This window comes from Eretmochelys imbricata, chromosome 3 (assembly GCF_965152235.1).
Source record: "Eretmochelys imbricata isolate rEreImb1 chromosome 3, rEreImb1.hap1, whole genome shotgun sequence".
Lineage (NCBI taxonomy): Eukaryota > Metazoa > Chordata > Testudines > Cheloniidae > Eretmochelys > Eretmochelys imbricata.
The window spans coordinates 112,617,733-112,643,653 of NC_135574.1; the positions used below are offsets into that span (position 1 = coordinate 112,617,733).

General features: G+C 42.9%; 1 protein-coding gene across 2 annotated transcripts in view; it reads left to right on the forward strand.

Annotated features, from left to right (window-relative positions):
• The first annotated feature begins 1,203 nt into the window (after positions 1–1,203).
• SASH1 (SAM and SH3 domain containing 1) overlaps positions 1,204–25,921 on the forward strand; it is a 55,131-nt gene continuing 30,413 nt past the window's right edge. The window contains exons 1-3 of one of the 2 annotated variants that reach the window (XM_077811786.1): positions 1,204–1,215; positions 7,219–7,351; positions 21,416–22,251. In XM_077811786.1, the coding sequence (XP_077667912.1) occupies positions 1,204–1,215; positions 7,219–7,351; positions 21,416–22,251 (981 nt within the window). The remainder of the gene's footprint in view (positions 1,216–7,218; positions 7,352–21,415; positions 22,252–25,921) is intronic. The other variant, XM_077811787.1, reaches the window with a different exon arrangement.

The window sequence follows — 25,921 nt, forward strand, 5'->3', positions numbered from 1 at the left end:
GATTTCTATGGATCTGAAAGGGCTCTGTTTGCACAGCTTTGGCTTTATAGTCATTGGTACTAAGATGGAGAAGGTAAAAAAGTGTCCGGATGGCTAGATGGGTCATGAAAGAACAGAGTGTTGCACACACCAAAAGGGCCAGATTCTCGGTACTGCTCCTGCTGCTTGAAACGGCAGTAAGTCAAAGTGCACTACGGAACTTTTAGTGGGCAGTAATGGGGTCCGTGTGGCCTGGTAGTATCTGTAGATTTACACCCAGCTTGCTGTACACTGTCTCCATGTGGACAAGCCCTCAGATTATTTCCCAGGAAATGTGGAGATCAGGCACGAGGCAAGAGATTTGAGCTCAGCCTGGGGAGAAAAGGGAGAGATCTCACTTTTCATGTGCATGGTCTAGTGCCTGATGAAGGAGCATCATGATAATCTGAGCTAAACTGAGATTTTGGTCAGTAAGATTTGGGAGAGAATTTAAATGGCACCTGGGTGAGGGAAGAACATTTGAGTTCCCGCTTATTGATTATTTTAAATAATAGATTCTATAATTTCAGCAATAACGTTCAGGCAAGGGTTATTTTTCAGTGGGGATCTCTCTGGGGGGCTTTTTGTCAAAAGAATAAAAAAATCCAAACCCCAACCTGGTAAAAGGTTTTAGTTGTGTTTCCTAGAGAGACAGCCTCCACTCTAACAGTAGTGTTTGAGTGTCAGTTCTTATCCTGGCTTTGCACAGATTCTCTGTATGTTTTTTTTTTTTCCTTTCACTGAAATTCCATAGACAGTAATTAAGGAACTGGAGGCCAGCAAGAGGTCAGCAAGCCTTCGTCAGTGAAAACAGGGATTGTTTGCCATGTACAACACTCCCTTTTTTCCTTGTGGTGAATAGAAGATTTGCTTAGAGCTGATGACTTATGCCTTTCTTGCAAGCTATGCAGCTAGCAAGTAACTGGGGGAATCAGTCAGTGAGCAGAAAGCAGCTAATTGAGTCCAGCAACATGCTTTTTTTCTTCTTTACATATTAAGCAGTGGAGTCGGAGCCAGTGTGATGACTGATAATGTAACTCTGGAGAAGAGGTGTCTTGTGCACAGGATACTAATCGAATATAGTATTTAAGAAGTGCCTAATCCTAAATTTTAGGGTTACAAAGCTGACAGAGCAGGAGCTGATCACTTGGGGGAATTATTCGGAACTGAGCTGTAGGCCTATAAATGCCGAAGCCGGTAAGTCATTAAGTATGTGGTATGATATGGAGAGGATGTGCCTCCTGTCTCAGAGAGAGAAAAGGCTTTTGTGGTTATTGTTAGGCACCGCATAACATGCTGAGCTTTTCTTGTCTCCTCTTTTCCTTTCCCTGGGACTCTGTACTCTTCTGTTCTATTTTCCTGTCCCCGGCTATAGTCGGACTTCTTTTGGGGGGGGGGGTTTCTTCCCTGCCCCGATAGTAAGATGATTATATTTCTGGCGGATGTAAAGCTTGTTCTAGAGAAAAAGGGCGAAGGGACATATGTAACCACGTCTCCCAACGCAAGCAGCAAATCTGTTTGATTTGACAGGCTCGGAGTTCTGGAATGACTAATAAGTGGTTAATTATCGGGCACATCATACATAGAATTTGTGTATTTGCCCCATTCTGTCCCTCAAGAATTGTCTGACTGTCCCAACACAATTGCAATTTGGGCTCAGATTTGGAGATTTGGTGGGAGATTTTCTGGTTCAGTAAAGAAATAAACTATTACTAGGGCATGAAATTAATTTCAGAAGTTTGATATCTTTCCAGATGGTTTCATACAGCTTGAGTAAAACATCATGTATGTTTTTGTTTACAGGGCTGAAGCAGATCAATCAAGTAAGCTGGATTTATCTGGACATAGCCCTGATATTTCTTAAATACTTCTATTCTATTAGGAGTGGGCTAGCAAGCAATCGTACATTATGTGTTTTACAAAGAATGCCTCTAAAACCCTGAAGTGATCCCAAAAATTTCCCTGCAGAGTGTTAGCTACTTCTGTTTTATATTAGTCCAATAATTCCATATGCCCTAATAAATGTGAACATGCTTTGTAAAGATCTAATTCAAGCGGGGAAGTTAGGATTGTTCACTATTATTATTTATATACCGCCTAAAATGGACTGCGTAGTGTTTCATAGATCTAGAACAAGGTACATATCTTTGGCCCAAAGAACTTACGTTCTAAATTGACAGCATAAAAAAGTCATAGGAGGAGGAGGTAAGCGGGGTGGAGGACAGTAAGTTATGGGGATGCAGTGCTTATTTTAGTCCCTTGATTACTTTTTTTAAACAACTACTTTTAAAATTGTTCTAATTTTGGTTTAAGGGATCGTGGGAAAATATGGTTTTTGAGAATAGCTATTGAAGGAAGAAGGGGAGGTTGCGTGGGGTACAGAATCAAGGAGGACATTCTGGGCGTAGAGCACAGCAAAGGTAATGGCACAATTAGGGTTTCAAGAACATTTTTCATAGTATTATGGTCACACTTGCTCTCCAAAAAAGAGCTGAGGCTGCAGGTACAACTTGGAGTTATACTTTTCCAGTCATTCAATGCATGATTGTTACAGTTCTCCGTATGCAGTCCTTGGTATTTACAGATGCTGTTAATTTAATTCCAGTTTCCCTGTAGCCCTTCGTGCGGTTGTGTAATAGAGTTCTCCAAACTGGCCCAGTTTCTTTGCTATTAGAACATTGCAGATGTGTCAAAGATGCACTTGTTCCAAAAGAAGCTGAGAAAGGAAACTCCGCCCAAGCATTAGTGCCAAATAGGCCCCATAGGCTTTGCTCTATTCCACTGGCAGCAGAATGGTGCACTGTCCCTTTAAAGCATGTATAATTTTTTGTATTGGCTTGGTCAATTTGTTATGGCTTAAAACTGTGGAGCCAGCTGTCTGCAATCTGATGTAATGTTGCCATGGAAACTAGAAATGAAACACTTAAGCATTCACCACAGAATTACTACATACAGCATTAGCCAAAATAATTAAAGTTGAGCCATATGGGCTTTTGGATGGAAAAAATGTGAAGCAGCAAGGATGGAAATTGGGTTGTTTCTATTTACAGTACTGTAAATCCATTTGTTTTCCCTTTGGAATATTCAGGAAGGCCTCTTAATAAGGTTACTTAAGAGTCAGGGTATTATGCATATTAGATGCCTCTATTTGCTGTACAGAAAGGGTTAACTACGCTGAAATTTAGTGTAATAGGATAGCCTTATACATGTAGCAATAAAACATTTATAGACTCATTGCACTGTAAGCGCGCTCTGACCTCTGTATGGGACACCTACCATGTTGACTGCATAAAGTGCCCTTTCTGATTGCTAGCCTTGCTTGCTGTGGGACCTTTCCCTGCAGGAAACCATTGATTGTAACATAGATTTCCTTCGTTACCTATAAAATTGTTCCACCTCAGGACAACACTTTGCAAAGGTCTCCCCGAATATCCAGAGATTGTGCCTATACTTTTGTATTGTTACAATATGTTGAAAGACTTAAGAAGATATATCTGACTTCGATAGCAAGCAGCACTGAAAAAGCCTGCGGGAGAATGGTTGCTAGAGCTGGGTGGGAAATGATTTTCCGAGCCTGTGAGAAATGTTGAGACTTTGAACATTTTTTCCCATCCCAAATTGGGATGAAAAGTTGAAATGTTGAAAAATTTTGTGAACCAAAAAATAAAAAGAGAGAGAAGAGGATTAGGTCAATCAAAACATTTTATTTTGATCATTTTGACACATTTGGCTCCAATTTTGACCTTTTTTTAATTTTTTCACATTTTTAAATTATAAATGAATTTACATTTCAAAATGAAAAGCCATTTCAAACCAAAAATTTGAACTTTTTGTTTAGAAAATACCAAAATGTCCTGTTTCAACAATTTCAATACCTTTTTCAAAGTTGCTTTCAAAATGGGAAATTTGTCAAACCCAATCCTTTTCCATAAGTAATTTCAGTTTCAAAGAATCAGCATTTTCCAGCAAAAGTGTTATTAACTGAAAAAAATCCAGATCAGCTCTTGTGACTATCACTTGTAATGGCAGATGTATGAGGCCTAATCTATAAGGTATTAACAGTCTTTCTCCCCTACAAAAAAAAAAAAAAATAGATATATATTCTGTGCCACACTCTCTCCTGCTTGGTAGGAAAGTTCTGCTGGTCAGACTCTGCTGTTGCTTTTAATCAAACAAATATCCCTCAATCTGCTGGCAGTGCTCCTGCTAATACAGCCCAATATGCCGTTGGCCTTCTTGGCAACAAGGGCTCACTGCTGACTCATATCTAGCTTCTTGTCCACTGTAATCCCCAGGTCCTTTTCCGCAGAACTGCTGCTTAGCCAGTCAGTCCCAGCCTGTAGTGGTGCATGGGATTCTTCCTTCCTAAGTGCAGGACTCTGCACTTGTCCTTGTTGAACCTCATCAGATTTCTTTTGGCCCAATCCTCCAATTTGTCTAGGTCACTCTGAACCCTATCCCTACACTGCAGCATATCTACCTTTCCCCCCAGCTTAATGTCATCTGCGAACTTGCTGAGGGTGCAATTCATCCCATCACCCAGATCATTAATAAAGATGTTGAACAAAACCGGCCCCAGGACCGACCCCTGGGGCACTCCACTTGATACCGGCTGCCATCTAGACATCGAGCCGTTGATCGCTACCTGTTGAGCCTGACCATCTAGCCAGTTTTCTATACACCTTGTAGTCCGTTCATCCAATCCATACTTCTTTAACTTGCTGGCAAGAATACCATGGGAGACTATATCAAAAGCTTTGCTAAAGTAAAGATACATCACATCCACGGCTTTCCTCCTCTCCACAGAGCCAGCTATCTCATCATAGAAGACAATCAGGTTGGTCAGGCATGACTTGCCCTTGGTGAATCCATGTTGACTGTTCCTGATCACCTTCTTCTCCTCCAAGTGCCTCAAAATGGATTCCTTGAGGACCTGCTCCATGATTTTGCCAGGGACTGAAGTGAGGCTGACTGGTCTGTAGTTATTCCCCTCTATTCAGCACTGGTGAGGCCACATCTGGAGTATTGTGTCCAGTTTTGGTCCTCCCACTACAGAAGGGATGTGGACAAATTGGAGAGAGTCCAGCGGAAGGCAATGAAAATTATTAGGAGGCTGGGGCACATGGCTTATGAGGAGAAGCTGAGGGAACTGGGGTTATTTAATCTGCAGAAGAGAAGAGTGAGGGGGGATTTGATAGCAGCCTTCAACTACCTGAAGGGGGGTTCCAAAGAGGATGGAGCTAGGCTGTTCTCAGTGGTGTCAGAAGACAGAATAAGAAGCAGTGGTCTCAAGTTGCAGTGGGGGAGGTCTAGACTGGATATTAGGAAACACTATTTCACTAGGAGAGTGGTGAACCACTGGAATGGGTCACTTAGGGAGGTGGTGAAATCTCCATCCTTACAGGTTTTTAAGACCTGGCTTGATAAAGCCTGGCTAGGATGATTTAGTTGGTGTTGGTCTTGGTTTGAGCACGGGGTTGGACTAGGTGACTTCCTGAGGTCTCTTCCAACTCTAATATTCTATGATTCTATGATTTACCTTGATTTAAACCAGTCTGCTGCTATCCTACTTCGTTGTATTAAAATAATAATCTTTCACTTGGTAACTAATTACATACTGTATTGGTCCCTATGATAAATGCACTCACTGGGTCTTGTGGATTCTTGTGTTTAGCAACATTGGAATTGCCATACAGCATCCGACCAGCAGACCAGTTAGTCTTTTTTATTTTAGAATAATGAGAATTTTGTTTTAATCAAGTAAATTGAGGAATGTGGGTCAAACGCTCTGCTGGCACAACCCCACTGGCTTCAAAGGCATTGCACCAGCAGAAAATTTGGCCCTATGAGGGATTCCCATTGACTTTCAATAAGCGGCATCTCAGTGAACTTTGAAAATATACCCAGGTGTTTGCCGTTTGACATCCTATCCTGTGGTTTATGTTGTTGTTCCATTCTGACTTTTATGTATATTTTAAAAGTCCATAAGCTCTCCTATTTTGCCTGCCTTTAAATAGGCTCATGGTTAGGTAACAATAGGGTGGTTTTTTTTCATGAGAAGAAAATAATGCAGTTTGACATAAAGTTCATTGTGAGAAAGATGCATAAAAATTTTTGAGCTGGACCTTAGAATGTGATGAATTGGTTGGGGTATACACAAAGACAAAGGTATACAATCTGTGCAGCCCTCCAGCTGGAATGGGCAGTGCTTGCTGGAATGCACTGCATACAGTGCCAGTCCTGTACTGTAAGAGCTGGAGTGCCTTCCTCCCCTCTCTCCCCCTTCTTACATTTGAAATAGATTAAAACAGAGGAAGTAGCATATTGAACGTTGGATCTGTCTCAAAAATTGGAACCCTCATTTCATCCACAAGGAATAAATTGTTTCAGCTTGTTGTGTGTCTGCTGCTGGAGCGAGTGAATTTTTTTTTGCCTCTGTAATGTTTGATACTTGAGGGAAAACAGCTGGAACTGAGCATAATGGATCAGATGCAAAATGAAACGGGATGCTGGGGAATATGGACTATACTGTATATCTGAAAAGGTCAGAGTTTTCCCTTGGTCATTGTTGGAGGAATGCTGTGTCCATCCTAAGCCTAGCCTTGAGAGCCTTCAAAAGGAGTGTGGGATAGTGGGAGGAGGAGAGAGAAGATTTTGTAGCTGTGGCAGCATGTAACTAATGAACGAGACAGAGAATGAAGTCTCTTCCTTTCCGTCCCCTTCTTGTACTGCTGGTTTTAATTTTCTGGGAAGACTGGAAAAAGTCAATGATAGAGTTTCAGTTTGGAGAAGCTGTTTATTACCAAGTTTAAATGGCAAGTTCCGACAGGCCAGACAAACCAGTGCCTGACCCAAACCACAGGAGCGTAACTGGTATGGTAAGAGAGCCCTGCCTGCAATGCGTTGAAAGAAGACGTGAAAGTAGTTATTACACAATGCATGGAAAGGAAGACAAGGGCAGCAATGTATTTCAGTGCTTTTAGGACCTTCCGTTGCACAGAATTAGAAGTCAAAATGGTATGTTATGCACTTTGAAACCTGTCAATAATTTCAACGCTTCTCTCTGACCTGGGTGGAGAATATAACCCCTGTTACAGAGCTGCTTTGACACAGAGCGGCAGCTGGGTTGGGTTAACTTGACTTCACGGAGCAACCCATGGAACAATTACGTTATTAACATTCCCTTTGTTTCTTTGCCAGTCAAGAGAACAATCGGATGATGAAACAGAGGAATCGGTGAAGTTTAAGAGGTTGCACAAGCTGGTTAACTCTACTCGCAGAGTCAGAAAGAAACTAATTAGGGTGGAAGAAATGAAAAAACCCAACACAGAAGGTAAAAGCAAAGTGCATACAGTTATTCTCAATTAAACTGAAATGGTGACTTTCTATTTCTGTGTTGAACAGGGTAAGGTTGGGGGCGGGGAGAATTCTGGGCAAGGGGTAATAAGAATGATTATGCTCATGGCCATAAACTTGTAGCTCTGTGAAACTGGGTGCTGTTTTCTATAAAGACTGAGTTATCCCAGCTGTTTTAAGACTTTAAGGAGAGCAATGTGGCTGTTTGGGAGGTGGTTACTGCTACAGCTGAAGGTCTGTTAACACTCCAAGTGCAATATTGGACAGCCCTTTTATCAGGAGGTTAGAACTTGGCTTTATATTTTGACTCCCCCTGTTGTATTTTGTGGAAAGAATGAAAGGTAGCAGAAATTCCACGATATTTGTGCCCCTATTATGTCACAAACAGCAGAGCAGAGCCACCCTGACTTGGTTCTTTTTCTCCAAGCCTTTGGAGACACCTTTGCAAGAACATTCCCCAATTGCAGCTCTAAGGATTTGGAAGGGGAGTGGCTAGTTGAAGGTGTAACTGTTCTACATGGTATCATTCTTTGGCAAGGCCAGAGAATTTCTGTCACACATTCTTGCTGCATTAACTCCATCTCTGTGCCTTCTATGATCCTGGTGGGAAACACATAGGCAATCAGCTACGGCATGCAAAAGCCATGTTGCTGGTGGAGAGAGAACCTAGGGAGAGGTGCAGAGGCTCGCCCTCTCAGTATGTATACACTGCAGTTAACTTGGATGATCAGTACCTAGGTCTGAGCACTGGAGTTAGCCTAGCCTGTATGTGAACAGCCACACTGCAAAGCCATACCCAAGTTGCTGGGTCCTCACTGGTGCTGTGCTCACCTGTGTGTGTCACTAGGACTTGTAGGGTTATATCCCATTATTCTTTGTGCTGCAGTAAACTGAGCCACTCTATGGTTCTTTTTTTAGTGAATTGTAGGAGAACTGGGCATAGACGGAAGTATGAAGGCTCTGGAGAACCGTCAGCACTCGAATGATTTAGCCTATATCCTCACTGCAAAGTAGGCGAGTTGCCAGCCTAAGTGAAGGCCTCACTCAGGTTTTAGCCTCTAGCCCCATACAAGCTAGCTAGACTTGGTTGAAAGCACCACTAACCTTGGGGTGAGATGGTTTTGTGTGTGGATGGGAGGGAGTTGGAACTAACATGCTGTTTGCTGCCATCACATTGTTCACTCTTCATACCCTGCCTCCTACCCTGTGTCTGTCTTGTCTATTTGGACTGTAAATTCTTCAGAGCAGGGACTGTCTACTGCTCTGTGTTTGTTCAGCGCCTAGCACAATAGGGCCCCTCTTTTGGTTGACCCTTAGGCATCGCTGTAATAAACGTGATTAATAACAACAAGGGACATCTGTGTGATTATAGGACCATTCTCTCTAACCACTGAAAGCCTCTCCTTCACTAGGGGATGATGTGTGTGGAGTTTCCCCCAAGGAAATTTTCTCTCTTCCACAATGTTTTTCTGTGGCAGAGCATCATTTTCAGATTTAAAGTGCTTTACAAACACTGTCTATTTAATCGTCACAACACCTTCTGATAAGTATTATCCCCATTTTTCAGATGGCAAGTGACTTCCTCAAGAACACAGAAGATGCTATGGTCAGGGTCTCAGCCCTCTCTTTCAGCAAGTAGTTAAATTTGAGTGAATAAAGTTGATTCTCTAGATAAGACATTTGCTATGATTCTTAAAAATCAGGGTATAAGTGCTAAATCAGGTGGTGTGACTCCTTATGGCTGTTAGGTTTGTTTGGTTTGGTTTACTATCAGTTTGGTCCAGCAAAAGCAGTTGATGTTAACAAGCTAATTAGTATTTAATGACTCTCAGACTCACAGACTTTAAGGCCAGAAAGGGACCATCATGATCATCTAGTCTGACCTCCCACACATAGCAGGCCACAAAACCTTACCCGCCCCATAATAGACCCGTAACCTCTGGCTGAGTTGCTGAAGTTCTCAAATCAAGTTACAGGGAATCCACCATTTACAATAGTTTAACCCTGCAAGTCACCCATGCCCCATGCGGTAGAGGTAGGCAAAAACAAAAAAACAGGGTCTCTGCCAATCCTGATCCAAGGGAAAATTCCTTCCTGACCCCAAATATGATGACCAAATATGATGAGCACATGAATAAGACCTACCATCCAGATAACTGAGAGAGAATTCTCTGTAGTAATTCAGAGCCCTCCCCATCTAGCGTCCCATCACTGGTTATTGGAGATGCCACTGTAGGCAGTCTCCTCATACCATCCCCTCCACAAACACATCAAGCTCGGTCTTGAAGCCAGTCAGGTTTTTTGCCCCCACAGCTCCCTTTGGAAGGGTGTTCTAAAACTTCACTCCTCTGATGGTTAGAAACCTTCATCTAATTTCAAGCCTAAACTTGTTGTCATCCATTTGTTCTTGAGTCCACAATAGCGCTTAATTTAAATAATTCATCTCCCTCCCTGGTATTTATCCCTATGATGTATTAATAGAGAGCAGTCATATCTCCCCTCAGCCTTCTTTTGGTTAGACTAAACAAGCCAAGCTCTTTGAGTCTCCTCTCATTAGGTAGGTTTTTCATTCCTCACATCATCCTAGTAGCCCTTCTCTGGACCTGTTCCAGTTTGAATTAAACTTTCTTAAACATGGGAGACCAGAATTGCACCTAATATTCGAGATGAGGTCTCACCAATGCCTTGCATAATGGTACTAGCACTTCCCTGTCTCTACTGGAAATACCTCGCCTGATGTATTCTAGGACTGTATTAGGCTTTTTCATGGCCACAGCACATTGGCGGCACAAAGTCATACTGGAATCAACCAATACACCCAAGTCTTCCTCCTCCTCTGTCACTTCCAACTGATAAGTCTTCAACTTTTAGCAAAAATTCTTACTGTTAGTACCTAAGTGCATGACTTGCCCTTTGCACTATTAAATTTCATCCCATTTATTCCTCAAATTCTCCAGGTCATCCAGATCTTCTTGTATGATATTCCAGTCCTCCTCCATATTGGCAATACATCCCAACTTTGTGTCATCTGCAAAGTTTATTAGCACACTCCCATTAATAAAAATGTTAAATAAGTTTGGTCCCAAGACTAGTTCATGAGGAACTCCACTAGTAACCTCCTTCCAGCTTCATGATTCATCTTTCAGTATGACCCATTGTAGTCTCCCTTTTAACCAGTTCCTCATTCACTTTTCAATTCTCATATTAATCCCCATCTTCTCCAATTTAACTAATAATTTCCCATGTGGAACCATATCAAATGCCTTACTGAAATCAAGGTAGATTGCCTAAAAAATCAGTTATCTTCTCAAAGGAGATCAGGTTAGTCTGGCACAATCAACCTTTTGTAAAACCATGTTGTATTTTATCCCAGTTACCATTTACCTCTCTGTCCTTAACTACTTTCTCTTTCAAAATTTGTTCCAAGACCTTTCATACCATTGAGGTCAAACTAACAGCCTTTAGTTTTCTAGATCATCTTTTTCCCCTTACTTAAAAATATACATTAAAAGCTATTTTATCTGGCACTTCACCAACCAGAAAGCTCTATAAACCAGCATTTCTGATCTTCATTGAAATGACCGGTTTATAGTTTGGTTGGTGTGGGGCCAGCACGGGGCTGGGGTGTGGGAAGGGGTGCGGAGCAAGGACTCGGAGACAGAGTTTGGGTGCTGAAAGGGGCTTGGGGTGCAGGATGCCAGATCTGGGGGCTGCTCACCTCAGGCAGCTCACATTAAGCAGCGACCTGTTCTGGCTGCTCCTAGGCAGAGGTGTGGCAGGCAGCTCTGCATGCTGTCTCCACCCGCAGGCACCACCCCCACAGCTCCCATTGGCCGCAGTTCCCGGCCAATGAGAGTTGCAGAGCCAGAGCTCAGGGCAGGGGCAACACGCAGAGCCACCTGCCACACCTCCGCCTATGAGCAGCCAGGAGAGATCGCTGCTTGCAGGGAGCAACCCAAGGTGAGCGCCCCCAGATCCAGCACCGCCTCCCGTGCCCCAAACTCCCTCTCAGAGCCTGCACCCGAACCCCCAGCCCTGCACTCCCTTCCATACCCAAATTTCCTCCCTCTTAGTTAACCAGCATTTTTCACTTATTGGGCACCCCCCAACATGCCCAATAAAACAGCTTTTACTGTATTAACAATCCTCCAGTCATAGGGTATGACTGCTGAGTTTACAGATTCACTAAAAGTCCTTGCTATTGGGGTTGCAATTTCATGTGCCAGTTTAATATTCTTGGATGGAGATTATCCATGTCCCCCCAGTTTAGTCCCATTAAACTAAAACTTAAACTGTTTGAGTTTGACTTCCACCGTGGATGTGGTAATTTCTATTTTCAATATCCTTGCTCCCATTAGCCAGCCTGCCACTCTCCCTAAGCTCTTCATTAGCCTTGTTAAAAAAAAATGGAGGCAAAGTATTTGTTTAGGTGTTGGGCCATGCCTTGATTATCTTTAATCTCTACCCCATCCTCAAACATCCTCCTTAGAGGTCCCACTTCTTCTTTCCTTGTTTTATTTTTATTTATATGGCTATAGAACATTCTAATATTGGTTTTAATTTCCTGAAGGTCCAGCTCTGCTTGGATTTTGGCAGTTCTCACTTTATCGCTACATTTTCTGACCTCCAAGAGGTAGCTTTCCTTGCTGATCAAACCCATCTTCCATTCCTGGTAGGCTTTCAGTTAATCACCTGTTTGAGATACTTGCTCATCCAGCTTGGTCTGCGGCCTTTCCCTATGAATTTTTTCTTCTTTCTTGGGATGCAGGCTTTAGATTTCAGAGTAGCAGCCGCGTTAGTCTGTATCCGCAAAAAGAAGAGGAGGACTTGTGGCACTTTAGAGACTAACAAATTTATTTGAGCATAAGCTTTCGTGAGCTACAGCTCACTTCATTGGATGAAGTGAGCTGTAGCTCACAAAAGCTTATGCTCAAATAAATTTGTTAGTCTCTAAAGTGCCACAAGTCCTCCTCTTCTTTTTAGGCTTTAGATTGTTTTCTGCAACTTTGATTTAAAGTACTTCCAAGCCTCCTGCATGTTAAGATCCTTGAGTTCTCAAGTCTGGTCCACTTTCCTAACTAATTCCCTTAATTTTGAAAAGTTTTTGCCCTTTTGAAATCAAGGGCCCTTGTTGCAGATCTATTTTTGTTTCTTTTCATTTAGTTTACACTGAATTAGCTCATTATCACTCCAACCAAGATTATCCCCTACAATCAGTTTTTATGTGAGGTCATCACTACTCACCAATACCAAATCTAAAATGGCTTCACCTCTTGTTGGTTCAGTGACTATTTGGTGAAGAAATCTGTCAGTTTTCACATCCAGGAAAATCTGGGCCCTACTATTATTAGTAGCATGTGTCCTCCAATCTATTTCAGGGAAGTTAGTTTCCCATAATCACACAATTCCTAATAGTAATTATTTCATTAAAAACATTAAATAGGTCTCTATCCATATCCTTATCAGATCCTGGAGATATGTAGCATACCCCAAGCACTATGTCAGGGGACCCTCTAGTAGCTCTTCGACACCCCCAAAAGTGATTTTGGCCCAAAACAGATTGTCTTATCCATTCTATCACTTCTAATTTCTTTACAGTCTAACTCATCATTAATCTATAATGCTACTTCACCACCTTTACCATTTTTTTGGCTTTCCTGAACAGCCCATGCCCTTCAATACCTGCACTCCAATCATGACTATTATTCCATCATGTTTCTATTATCCCTATAATATCTGGTTTCACTTCCTGTACCAGTAGTTCTAGTTTCTCGATTCTGTTACCCAGGCTCCTTGCATTGGTGTACAAACATCTTAATTGTTGCTGTTTGGCTTTTCCCACATTCCTTGCTTGATTGGGTACAGTCATTCTACTGCCAGTATCACCTACCTGACTGTTAGCTTTGTTGGTGTCAGCACTATCTGTCCTCTTAATGTCCATTCTCCTACCCACTGCTTGTTCCTTTCTTGCTGTTCCATTGCTGTATCCTTTCTTATTTGATTTTCCTCCTGCTCAATGTTAGAATAAGGTGTGGAGACTTCATGAGCATCTCCCCCAAATTCCTAATTTAAAGCTCTTTTTCAGTTGTACCAACCTCCGTCCCAGAAGTCTATTTCCCTCTCTACTTAAGTGGAGTCCACCCCATGAGAACAATCCTCTGTCCATGAATTCTTCCCAGTGGTCAAACATCCCAAAGCCCTTCTTATAGCACCACTGCCTGAGCCATCTGTTGATCACCATAATCTTGTCTGTGTGCTAGGGACAAGTAGAATCCCACAGAAGATCACCTGAGCCTCCATTTCCTTAAGCATCTTCCCCAGCCTGGCATAGTCTCCCTTGATACGTTCCAGCGAGAATCTAGCTGTGTCATTTGTTCCCACGTGAAAGACGATCAGTGGATTCTTTCCAGCTCCCATTAGGATCCTCTTCGGCCTCAGGTCCACATCCCGTATCTTAGTTCCTGGCAGACAGCACACCCTTTGTTTTCCCTATCAGTTCTGGTGACAGGCCTGTCTGTTCTTCTTAGTAGAGAGTTACCAATCACATAGACCTCTCTTTCCTTGTGATGGTGATATTCTCCAGCCTTCCTCCTGTTCTTTCTGGCTGCAAGTCCTCTTGTCTTTTATTCTCCCTTACAATCTTCTGCAAGTCAACCTGTATTCTCTTGGGGCTCTGAACTTCGGGTAGCTCCACTGACTGACTCTTCCCATAGGACTGGCCGTTCTTCTCTTCTTCCTTGCCCTCCCTCTTTCAGTTACGGCCTGCTGTTCGCCTTTTACATTGTCCAACTCAGCAAATCTGTTCCTGGGCTCTGTTTATTCCTCACTAGCCTGTCGTTTTTCCTCTGCCTGGTTCTTATAGTCACATGCTTCCACTAGCCACTTTCCTCACCCAGTAGTCTCCCCTCAGAGTTCTTTAGTCCAGTTTGCAGCTGTCTTGACTTTTCCGTTCAGCCTCCTCTTGCCTTCCCTCCATCATCTGCTCGAATCCCCTTCGAAACTCAACCATAGTTTCCACCTGCATCTCCAAACCTCGGATCTTCTCTTCCATCTGCTCTATCAAGCAGCACTTCATACAAACGAAACTCTTTTCAAGTACCCGCTCTAGGATAGTGTACATCCTGCAGCTTCTGCATCTGGTCATCTTCATTGTCTCTTCCATTGCTTGGTTCACTCCCACTGCTGCCTCTGTGTCTGTCATAGCCTTCCCACCTCAAGTCCTGTCAAGGAAAAAGAAAAACGAACAAAACCAAACCAAAAACCCAAACAATACCAGAACACCAGACACACCACTCCCTTTACAAACTCCCACTCATATTCCCCTGTTTATAGCTCAGTTTGCTGTCTCCTATGCCACTGGGTGGCTGCTTGGCTGTCTTTTATAGGCCCCCTAATCAGAGAAGCCCCATTCCCTAATCAGGGCTCTGCTTCTCTCAGATCATACTGCCCCTAACAGCCTCTGCAAACTGAACAGAAAACAGAAAAAGCACACATCACCCACAAAAACTCAGTGACTGCCACTAAGGATCAGGGTCTTGCCGCCTCCTTTCTCCTCCAACAGGACTCCCACTCAAATGCCTCTGTTTACAGCTCTGTTTGCGGACTCATGTGCCACTGCTCATTAAAGTGTAAAAGTAGACTCAGTTACCATAAGATCTGTACTGGGATGCTGTACTGCTCAACATATTCATAAGTGATCTGGAAAAGGGGGTGAATAGTGAGGTGGCAAAATTTACAGACCGTGCAGAATTACTCATAAGTCCAAAGCTGATTGTGAAGAGTTTCAAAGGAGTCTCACTAAACTGGGTGACAAAATGGCAGATGAAATTCAGTGTTGATAAGTGTAAAGTAATGCACACTGGAAAAAATCTCAGCTGTATATACAAAATGGTGGGGTCTAAATTAGTTGTTACCACTCAAGAAAGAGATCTTGGCGTCATTATGGATAGTTCTCTGAAAACATCCACTCAATGTGTGGAAGCAATCAAAAAAGCTAATTGAACATTAGCCAACCTTTAGGAAAGGGATAGATAATAAAACAAAAAATATCATGGCACTATATAAATCCATGGTACACTCACACCTTGAATATTGCATGTAGTTCTGTTTGCTCCATCTCAGAAAAGATATATTTGAACTGGAAAAGGTGCAGAGAGAGGCAACAAAAAGGATTAGGGGTATGGAACAGTTTTCATATGAAGAGATTAAGACGACTAGGATTGTTCAGCTATTAGAAAAGAGATGAGTAAGGGGGAGATATGATAAAGGTCTATCAAATCTTAACTGATGTGAAGAAAGTGAATAAGGAAGTGTTACTTATTCCTTCACGTAACACAAGAGCTAGGGGTTGCCTAACATAATGAATAGACAGATGGTTTAAAACAAACATGGGATATTGCGAAGGCCAAAAGCATAACTGGGCCCAAAAAAGAATTAGGTATCTTCATGGAGGATAGGTCCATCAATGTCTGTTCAACAAGATGGTCAAGGACACAATCGCTAAACCTCCAACTGCCAGATGCTGTGTGACTGGATGGAGGGGATGGATCACTCAAAATTATCCTGTTCTGTTCATTCCCTCTGAATCATTTGGCACTGGCTGCTGTCAGAAGACAGGATACTGGGCTAGTTGGACCACTGGTCTGACCCAGGATGGCCAATCTTATGTTCTTAGGGAATTTCTATGGGAAGTTTTATTATGCCACGTCAGGGAACTCGCCACAGGTAATTTTGCCAAAATTCCCCACCCGTTTCTCTTGTTTCTAAAGAAAGGAGAGGCATTCACTGCATTTCCAGATGCAGCTTCTCATGCTTTTCACACAGATTCTTTCATCCTCTTAAATGTAGATTTACTGGACAATGAAATTTGATGCTGACTGAATCTATCGGTATTTTATCTTAATTTTTTTTAGTGGCTAAGTCACTGATGCTTGCTAATTCTCTGCTACCTTTTTCTCCATAGCATTTTTAAAAATCATATATGTTAGTGTCATTAAGGCTCTGTACCAGGCATGGCCAAACCATGGCTCGTGAGCTACATGCAGCTCTTTTATAGTTAAAGTGCGGCTCGCAGAACTCCCCCCAACCCCTACTCCCCCATTCTCCACCTACCAGACTGAATCTGGGGGGAGCTCGGGTCCTCTGCCTTACAGCAGAGATGGTGGGGTAGGGACTTCTGCCCAGCAGGTAGGGGGGGTCTCAAGGCTTCAGCCCCGCGTGGCATGCCTGCCAGAGCTTCGGGCTTCAGCAGGAGTGGGGCTGAAACCCCAAGCCCTGGCAGGAGGATATTGATATAATAGGCATCACAGAAACCTGGTGGAGTGAGAACTATCAATGGGACACAATCACTCCAGGGTACAAAATATATTGGAAGGACAGAACAGGTCCTGCAGGGGAGGAGGGGAGTGGCACTGTCTGTGAAAGAAAATGTAGAATCAAATGAAGTAAAAATCTTAAATGAATCCACATGTTCCGTAGAATCTCTATGGATAGTAATTCCGTGCTCCAATAAGAATATAACAGTAGGGATCTATTATTGACCACCTGACCAGGACAGCGATAATGACGATGAAATGCTAAAGGAGATTAGAGAGGCTATCAAAATAAAAAACTCAATAGTAGTGGGGGATTTCAGTTATCCCCATATTGACTGGGTACATGTCATCTCAGGATGAAATGCAGAGTCAAAATTTCTCGATACTTTAAATGACTGCTTCTTCGAGCAGCTGGTACAGGAACCTACAAGGGGAGAGGCAATTCTTGATTTAGTCCTGAGTGGAGCACAGGATCTGGTCCAAGAAGTAACTATAACAGGACCGCTTGGAAATAGTGAACATAATATAATAACAGTTAACATTCCTGTGGTGGGAAGAACACCTCAGCAGCCCAACACTGGCATTTAATTTCAGAAAGGGGAACTATGCAAAAATGAGGAGGTTGGTTAAACAGAAATTAAAATGTACAGTGAGTCACTAGAGTGAAATCCCTGCAAGCTGCATGGACACTTTTCAAAGACACCGTAATAGAGGCCCAAAATAAAAAACACAGTAAAAGAACTAAAAAAGAGCCACCATGGCTTAACAATCATGTAAAAGAAGTAGTGAGCGATAAAAAGGCATCTTTTAAAAAGTGGAAGTCAAATCCTAGTGAGATAAATAGAAAGGAGCATAAACACTGACAAATTACTTGTAAAAATGTAATAAGAAAAGCCAGAAAGGAGTTTGGAGAACAGCTAGCCAAAAACTCAAAAGGTAATAACAAAATATTTTTTAATTTTATATCAGAAGCAGAAAGCCTGCTAAACAACCAGTGAGGCCCCTGGACATGGTTTCTGTAAAGGGAAATCATGTCTTACTAATCTATTAGCGTTCTTTTGAAGGGGTCAGCAAACGTGTGGACAAGGGGGATCCAGTGGACATAGTGTACTTAGGTTTCCAGAAAGCCTTTGACAAGGTCCCTCACCAAAGGCTCTTACGTAAATTAAGTTGTCATGGGATAAGAGGGAAGATCCTTTCATGAGAACTGAGACAGGGAACAAAGCGTAGGAATAAATGGTAAATTTTCAGAATGGAGAGGGATAACTAGTGATGTTACCGAAGGGTCAGTCCTAGGACCAATCCTATTCAACTTATTTATAAATGATCTGGAGAAAGGGGTAAACAGTGAGGTGGCAAAGTTTGCAGACGATACTAAACTGCTCAAGATAGTTAAGACCAAAGCAGACCGTGAAGAACTTCAAAAAGATCTCTCAAAACTCAGTGATTGGGCAACAAAATGGCAAATGAAATTTAATGTGAATGAAAGTAAAGTAATGCACACTAGAAAAAATAACCCCAACTACATATACAGTATGATGGGGGCTAATTTAGCTACAACTAATCAGGAAAGAGATCTTGGAGTCATCACGGATAGTTCTCTGAAGATGTCCATGCAGTGTGCAGCGGCAGTCAAAAAAGCAAATGGGATGTTAGGAATCATTAAAAAGGGATAGAGAATAAGACGGAGAATATCTTATTGCCCTTATATAAATCCATGGTACGCCCACATCTTGAATACTACGTACAGATGTGGTCTCCTCATCTCAAAAAAGATATACTGGCATTAGAAAAAGTTCAGAGAAGGGAAACTAAAATGATTAGGGGTTTGGAACGGGTCCCATATGAGGAGAGATTGAAGAGGCTAGGACTTTTCAGCTTGGAAAAGAGGAGACTAAGGGGGGATATGATAGAGGGATATAAAATCATGAGTGGTGTGGAGAAAGTGAATAAGGAAAAGTTATTTACTTCCCATAATATGAGAAGTAGGAGCCATCAAATTAAATTAATGGGCAGCAGGTTTAAAACAAATAAAAGGAAGTTCTTCACTCAGCGCACAGTCAACCTGTGGAACTCCTTGCCTGAGGAGGTTGTGAAGTCTAGGACTATAACAGGATTTAAAAGAGAACTGGATACATTTATGGAGGCTAAGTCCACTAATGGCTATTAGCCAGGATGGGTAAGGAATGGTGTCCCTAGCCTCTGTTTGTCAGAAGGTGGAGATGGATGGCCAGAGACAGATCACTTGATCATTACCTGTTAGGTTCACTCCCTCTGGGGCACCTGGCATTGGCCACTGTCGGCAGACAGGATACTGGGCTGGATGGACCTTTGGTCTGACCCAGTGTGGCCATTCTTATGTTCTTACGAGGGGCTGAAGCCCCAACTCCCGTCAGGTGTGCCCTGGCTCTCAGACTTCCAAAGATTTTCATATGTGGCTCAGTGGGTCAGTAAGTTTGGCCACCCCTGCTCTATACTATGGACTGACTCCTTACAACATCTGTTGTGGCCTATGACACACAATGCATATTTTGCAACTTGTTTAAATACATATTTTCTCAATAGGCCAATGTAATTTGTCAACGCTTATTCACTCTCATGCGAACTATTATTCTGTTACACTGGGAAAAGGAAAAGTAATTGAACCACTGAACAGTTCAGTGCAAGTGATGTTAAGAGTGTCAAATCTGGCACACAACCATTCCTTTATTTAGCTGGCTGTACCTTCACAGAAGAGAGGCGTAGGTTTCAACTAATGTGTGTGCAGCAGATGTCTCTTGCCGACAGAATGAACAGAAGATGAAATAGGAAGTCTCAACTCTGAATTTACATCCTTGTTTAGGCTGAGGCTAGACCTGCAATGTTTGCATGTTGGAATTTATTCACTATTATTAGGATAGTTTACCAACACCATAATTGAAGTCAGTGGTCCAAATTCATCCCGGCTGTAACACTGTGGAAGCCACTTGAGTTATAGTGGGGATGGATAAAACTTTAGTTTTCTTTTAAAAAGAAAGTTTCACAACTCACTAAAAATTAATTCAATCTGTACAAGACAGCTCTGTGAGCACTTGGGAACACATACAGATGTGTGAATTGCCTATATACATGCCCTAGCTAATATATTGGGCAGAACTGTCATGTATGTGCGTGATATTTTTTGGCATTTTTCCCTAACTCAGCATCTGGCTTAAAAGATGCTCAGTAGAAAAATCTGAAGAAAATGTTTTCTAAACCCTTACACGTAAAAAGGAATTATGTTTTAAGTGTATTATTTGCCTCCACTAATCCCAAAAGCAGCCCAGGTCCCGTTCTTGTATCTTTGTTCTAGCCATTATTTTAAAATAATATTTCAGTTTGAAAAATAATTTTTTCCACCTAAAATATGGAAAGCGGCTGAAAAGCATATTTTTAAAGGGATGCTGAGGTTGGTACACCCACAATTTGACCTACTTCCTTTCTCTCACAAATGCGTTAAGTAAACATAATGTAAATAGAACTCGGTGCCACCCCCAGGAAGCTCTAGCCTTTCAATATGATCCTTGGGCTCAGCTCCATACCTTACACAGAGAAATACTGTTGGCTTGTAGCAGAACTGGCGATTGGAAATCTAAACCAAGTGGGGATGTTTGGTGTGGTGTTTGCTCTTGGGTATCTTGAATGCATTTCTTGCCCATAACAATTTCATTGCATTGCTGGTAGCTGAGCTCTACGACCCAGCAGAATGGTATGGGAGCCCCTGTGGGTGTACACATTTCTTTTCACACTTTTCTGCAGTGTGTTTTGCAAGAAAGAAGTGGGGAAAACTCCTGTGATTTCACTGTGTTTACAAAATACATGTAACTTCTGATAAGATTCCCTCCACACTCAGTCCTTCAGTTTCCTTGTTTTCTTTAAATAAATACGTAAATATCAATGCATCAAAATCTGCAGTCCTCAACTGAGCAAACTTTTTAGAATTCAATGGGAATGTTGCTCAATTAAGAACAGCAGAATTTGGCCCATTGCCAACATCTCAGCACCAGAGTGACAATAAAAAACCAACAGGAGGAGCATAGTCTGGCATATAAGTGATGTGATAGGACACCTGGGTTCTGGTCTCACCTCTGCCACTGACTTGCTTGGACAAGCCACTTAACTACTCTGTTCTTCATCTCTCTCATCTATAAACGAAAGAAAATACTTTCTTCTCCTTCATTATAGCTCTGTGAGGTTTGTGAATGAAAAAGCACTGTATAAGTGCAAAGTAGTTTTATTACTATTATTATTTCTAATTAATAGAATAAAACAGTGTGTGCAGTGATTGATGAAAAAATACGTTCTGGGAAGAAGCATCTTGATTTCAACTTTTTAAAGCTTCATTACTGACACCACTTGGAAGGGGAGAATGATGTTTAAAATGCTGAAAAGGTCTTGGTAATGTCTTTTTAAAATATTCTTTAAGGCTACTTCTTAATTAAGTTATCCCAGAATTCTTGCTTTGCTTATGGAAGTGGGAGAACTGGCTGCAAGTCTGTCCACCGACAAAAACGTTATGGGCCACTGTGCATCACAAGTAGTCAGGAATATTTTCTCCATTTTAAGTATCTGTATTTTGTTGTTGTTGTCTTAATTTAATGAAATGATTGGCCAGAGCACAACCTCCAGGGGAAGACTCATTAGTGTATGAGTAAATTAGACGATAAGTGGAAAGATGATGTATGTTTTGCTGCTTTTGTCCCCTATAGGTGTGGACGAGCACTCACTTGACAGCTCTCCTGTACTGGATGACAGATCGGCACTTTACTCAGGAGTTCACAAGAAGCAATTCTATTTAGATGGCTCTTCTGAAAAGCAGCCTGAGGATGATTCAGACTCACTCACCACTTCTCCTTCATCCAGCAGCCTAGATACTTGGGGTGCTAATAGGAAGCTGGTTAAGACCCTCAGCAAAACTGATAGCCGTGGACTTATTAAGCCCCCCAAGAAGCTGGGGACATTTTTTTCTTACCCAGAAGAGGAGAAGACCCAGAAGGTTTGCCGCTCTTTGACAGAGGGGGAGATGAAGAAGGGCCTTGGCTCCCTGAGCCATGGGGTAAGTACTGAAAGTATTTGCTTTTATGACAGCACCAGGCACAAGCACCATCTCCTGGTGTCCCTGGAGGAGGTTCAGAGTGTCAGGAAGCAGATCCGATTGAAGAAAATGGATACTAACTATTCCTGTTCCAGAGCTTTTCTCTGCCAGCGTCCTGTCAGGAAAGGCGCATCCCCTGCAACTTGTGACCTACAACTGCTCCGGCACAAAGCCAAAGGGGGAGGAGGTTGTGGCTTCCCAAACAGAAGGCTTCGAGGGCGCACCTCTGTCAGTGAGTTCAATATCACCTACGTGGTGGAGAGAAGCCTGTACAGTCACCTCAACCTATCACAGCTGGTGCGTCCCGTCACTGACAGGACCATGAGCAAGGCTGACAAGCAGGACCTGAGGAGATGCCTGCTGGATGAGGATGAGGAGGCCAAACGGAAGTGGGCTGCCACAGTGGACCGTTGTACTAAAAGGGTTCTCTTGAGAATCCACCAAAAGTCTGTGAGTCAAAGAGCTGTCATGAAGGTGGCCTTCCAGTTCCTGTGAGGTTGCAGTCAGCATTGTTTCTGCTTTCTGTCCCAACCTGTAAACTTTAGTACAGTGTTTTCCCCCTCTCATTTGCCAATAGAAGTTGTTAAATGCAAAAATGAGCTGTGAGGACAGGGGCCATTCTAGTCCCCAGTGAAGAAATTGGTATAATCCCTTTCAGTGTATAAAGAGAAGAGCATTGTCAAGTCTGCGGTTCCCATGTGCATGGAGTGACTCAATGGGAAAGAGCAAAATTTACCACTAAAAGCTTCTTTTAAACTCTTCTAATTCAGAAATTGAGATTTTGGGGAAAAGAGAAGCAATGTGAAAAAAGTTTTCTGCTGTTTCATAAATTAGTTCAGCATTCCTTAAAAGGAAATATTGTAGGGTACCTAAATCCTTCAGGTGGATGGAAGACTGAGTAAATTCTGCTTCTCTCCTTCTGCTTCCTTCTGTTATCCGTCCTACTCTTATCCCAGATCTTCCCCCTCAGTTTTCCTCTCAATTGCTAACACAGTGCACTCCAGCTCTGTAGCCTCCCTCCCCACATGTCCAGCACTCAAGAGAGGTAGAGGGCTTTGTTATCTACATGTCTTCTTTCCTCCCCAACTTCTCTCTCCAGCAGAGAATCTCTGAGTCACTTCTGCCCTGCCCCTGACTGCAGCTCCTGCTCCCTAGCATGTGATGGAGGTGAGACCTGGGAAGTTGGGATACAGGGAAGGGTAGCCAGCAGAGGAGTGTATGCTTTTAACAGCATGAGTTAAAAGCCGCATGGCTTTTAGCTAAGACTGTAGCAGACTCATTAATCTCAAGATGGTTGAGTACCACCAGAGGGGAAAAGAGCACCACACCCAGCAGGCATACACTTGTATTTGGTTGATGGCAACTGTGGTAATACTTTATTTTGACCCAGTACAATTAACAGTTTCTCCTGGCTATTCCACTGGTGCTTCTGTGTAGCCTACATAAGGACAGCCATACTGGGTCACACCAAAGGTCCATCAAGCCCACTATCCTGTCCTCTGACAGTGGCCAGTGGCAGGTGCCCCAAAGGGAATGAACAGACAAGTTATCATTAAGTGATCCATGCCCTGGCACCCAATCCCAGCTTCTGGCAAACAGAGGCTAGGGACACCATTCCTGCCCATCCTGGCTAACAGCCATTGATGAACCTATCTTCCCTGAATCTACCTAGCCCCCGTTTGAACCCCATTATAGTATTGGCCTTCATAACACCCTCTGGTAAGGAGTTCCAGAGGTTGACAGCGCATTGCATGAAAAAATACTTCCCTGTGTTTGTTTTAAACCTGCTACCTATTAATTTCATTTGGTGGCCCCTTGTTCTTGTATTATGAGAAGGAGTAAGTAACACTTCCTTATTTACTTTCTCTACACCACTCATGATTTTATAGACCTCTATCATATCCCCCCTCAGTGGCCTCTTTTCAAAGCTGAAAAGTCCCAGTCTTATTAATCTCTTCTCATACAGAAGCCGTTCTATACCCCTAATCATTTTTGTTGCCCTTTTCTGAACCTTTTCCAATTCCAATATAGCTGGGACTAGCTGACTCATCACTGGTAGTGTCATGTTACTTCCAGAAATAGTGTTCTTGAACAATATTCTTTTATGTAATGACATTTTAATTGATTGTACCTGAAACACCCCTCTGCAGGTTGAATATTTGTGGGGCATATGCAGACTGACAAGATCCGCTAGTTTCCGCTAGTTCTTCATGTCTTCTAAAATACCACAGTTATGCATTAGAAATGCCCTTTGATGTTCTCTTCTTGTAAATACAGATGCCATCCCAAAGAGGAATCTGTTTAATCATTTAAAAACATGTGAGTAGTCTCACTTTTGAAGTCTCATTATGGAACTCATTAGCTTGTTCACAAAGATAAAATTAGAGAAGAAAAGGAGAGCGCTTCTTTTCTTTTCTTTTTTGGAGTGGACTTTCTAATCAATTAGCTTGAAAGAAACTTCTTTTTAAAACAGCAGAAACCTGATAAGAGTCTCATGACCTTCAAGCACCTCCAGTCCTTCTTCCTAAAATTGTAACGCTTGCTGCAACCTCAGGGTAATTGTAATGCCTTTGTATTCAGTGGAAGTGGTCACAGTCTAGTCTTGCCATTTGTTTTTGTCATTTATATTTGTTTCGGTGACCTGGGCATGCTTGAAATTTTTGAATCACATCAGTTTTTCTTTCCTCCCAGTATCCTAATATGTTGGGATTTTTTGATTGCATGACCATTCCATTGAATATCCCTCTCTTCATCCACAGACTTTTTGTTTGGTACAGTATTAGCAGAAATGATCTAAGTGACATGAAAGGGCAAGGTAAAGATTTACAAGGACTTTCTTCTCAGAGAAGATTGCTACAAGAACTACTCTGGCTAGCTTAAAAGCCATTGGCTGAGAACAATTCCTTAAGTTCTGTTCCACTGTCCTCTCTTCAGTGTTAGGTTATCTGAGCAAGGTGGGATTAATTAGAATTTGCTTGGCACAGAAGGTCCCAGTTATGTGGATAAAACAGGCAGGGCAAAGTTTTTGGCCTGAGGGCCACATCGGGGAATAGAAATTGTGTGGCAGGCAATGAATGCTCACAAAATTTGGGGTGGGCTCTGGTTGGGGAGGCGGGCTCTGGGGTGGGGTTGGCAATTAGGAGTTTGGGATGTAGGAGGATGCTCTGGGCTGGGACCGAGGGGTTCGGAGGGCGGGAGGGGGATCAGGGTTGGGGTGTGGGGAGAGGCTCAAGTGTGCAGGCTTTGAACGACGCTTACCTCAAGCAGCTCCCAAAGCAGTGGCATGTCCCTTCTCCGGCTCCTACACGTGGAGTGGCCCCCGACCCTGCGCCCCAGAGCGGGGCCATGCTGCGGTGACCCGGTGCCCTGGCTGGAGCACCGCAGCAGGGCTGAGCCACGTGGTGCAGCCCCCAACCCGGCGCCGCAGCTGAAGCGCTGGAGCAGCGCAAGTCCCAGACCCCGCTCCCCCGCAGGAGCTTGCGGGCCGGCTTAAAATGGCTCATGGGCCAGATCCGGCCCTTGGGCCATAGTTTGCCAACCCCTGGGTTAAAAAGTGCTGTGTATGAAACACAGATCTTAATGGTGGTGTTTGCTGGTGTGGCTAGCGTATGACTTTTTATAAAACCGTTCTCACAGCTAGGTTGTGAGCTCGCCTTGACCAGTGTGACTAAGTCATTTGTTCTCAAACTTTTTTCTGCTAATATCCCCCTTGTGACAGAGGGATGCCCTTAACCCAGTGAACACACGCACGCACACACACAGCCCTCCCTAGGTGGCCTCTCACCATGCCTCATTACAGTTGCTGTCATCTCTTTTCCTGTCCATAGTCTTTCTGCTCTCACACCTTTTTTTCTGCTCATCTTTTCTCTTCTCTTTGTTTTTCTCTTGTGTGTTCTAGATGTTGCTCTCTTGTTTGCAGTTCCCTCTTCCTCCTCCCAACTCAGCAGAAGGCTGTGGGCTGCTTGGAGTAGGAGTGTTCATTGAAGGTGGTTCCATGAAGCTGGATCTCACATGTTCTTGCATCTGAGTGCCATGGGAGCAGAGGAGCAAAGGCTTGGCCCTCTGGACTTATGTCTGAGCCTGTTGCCCTGCTCCTGTGGCCAGCTTCTTTAAGTGCCAC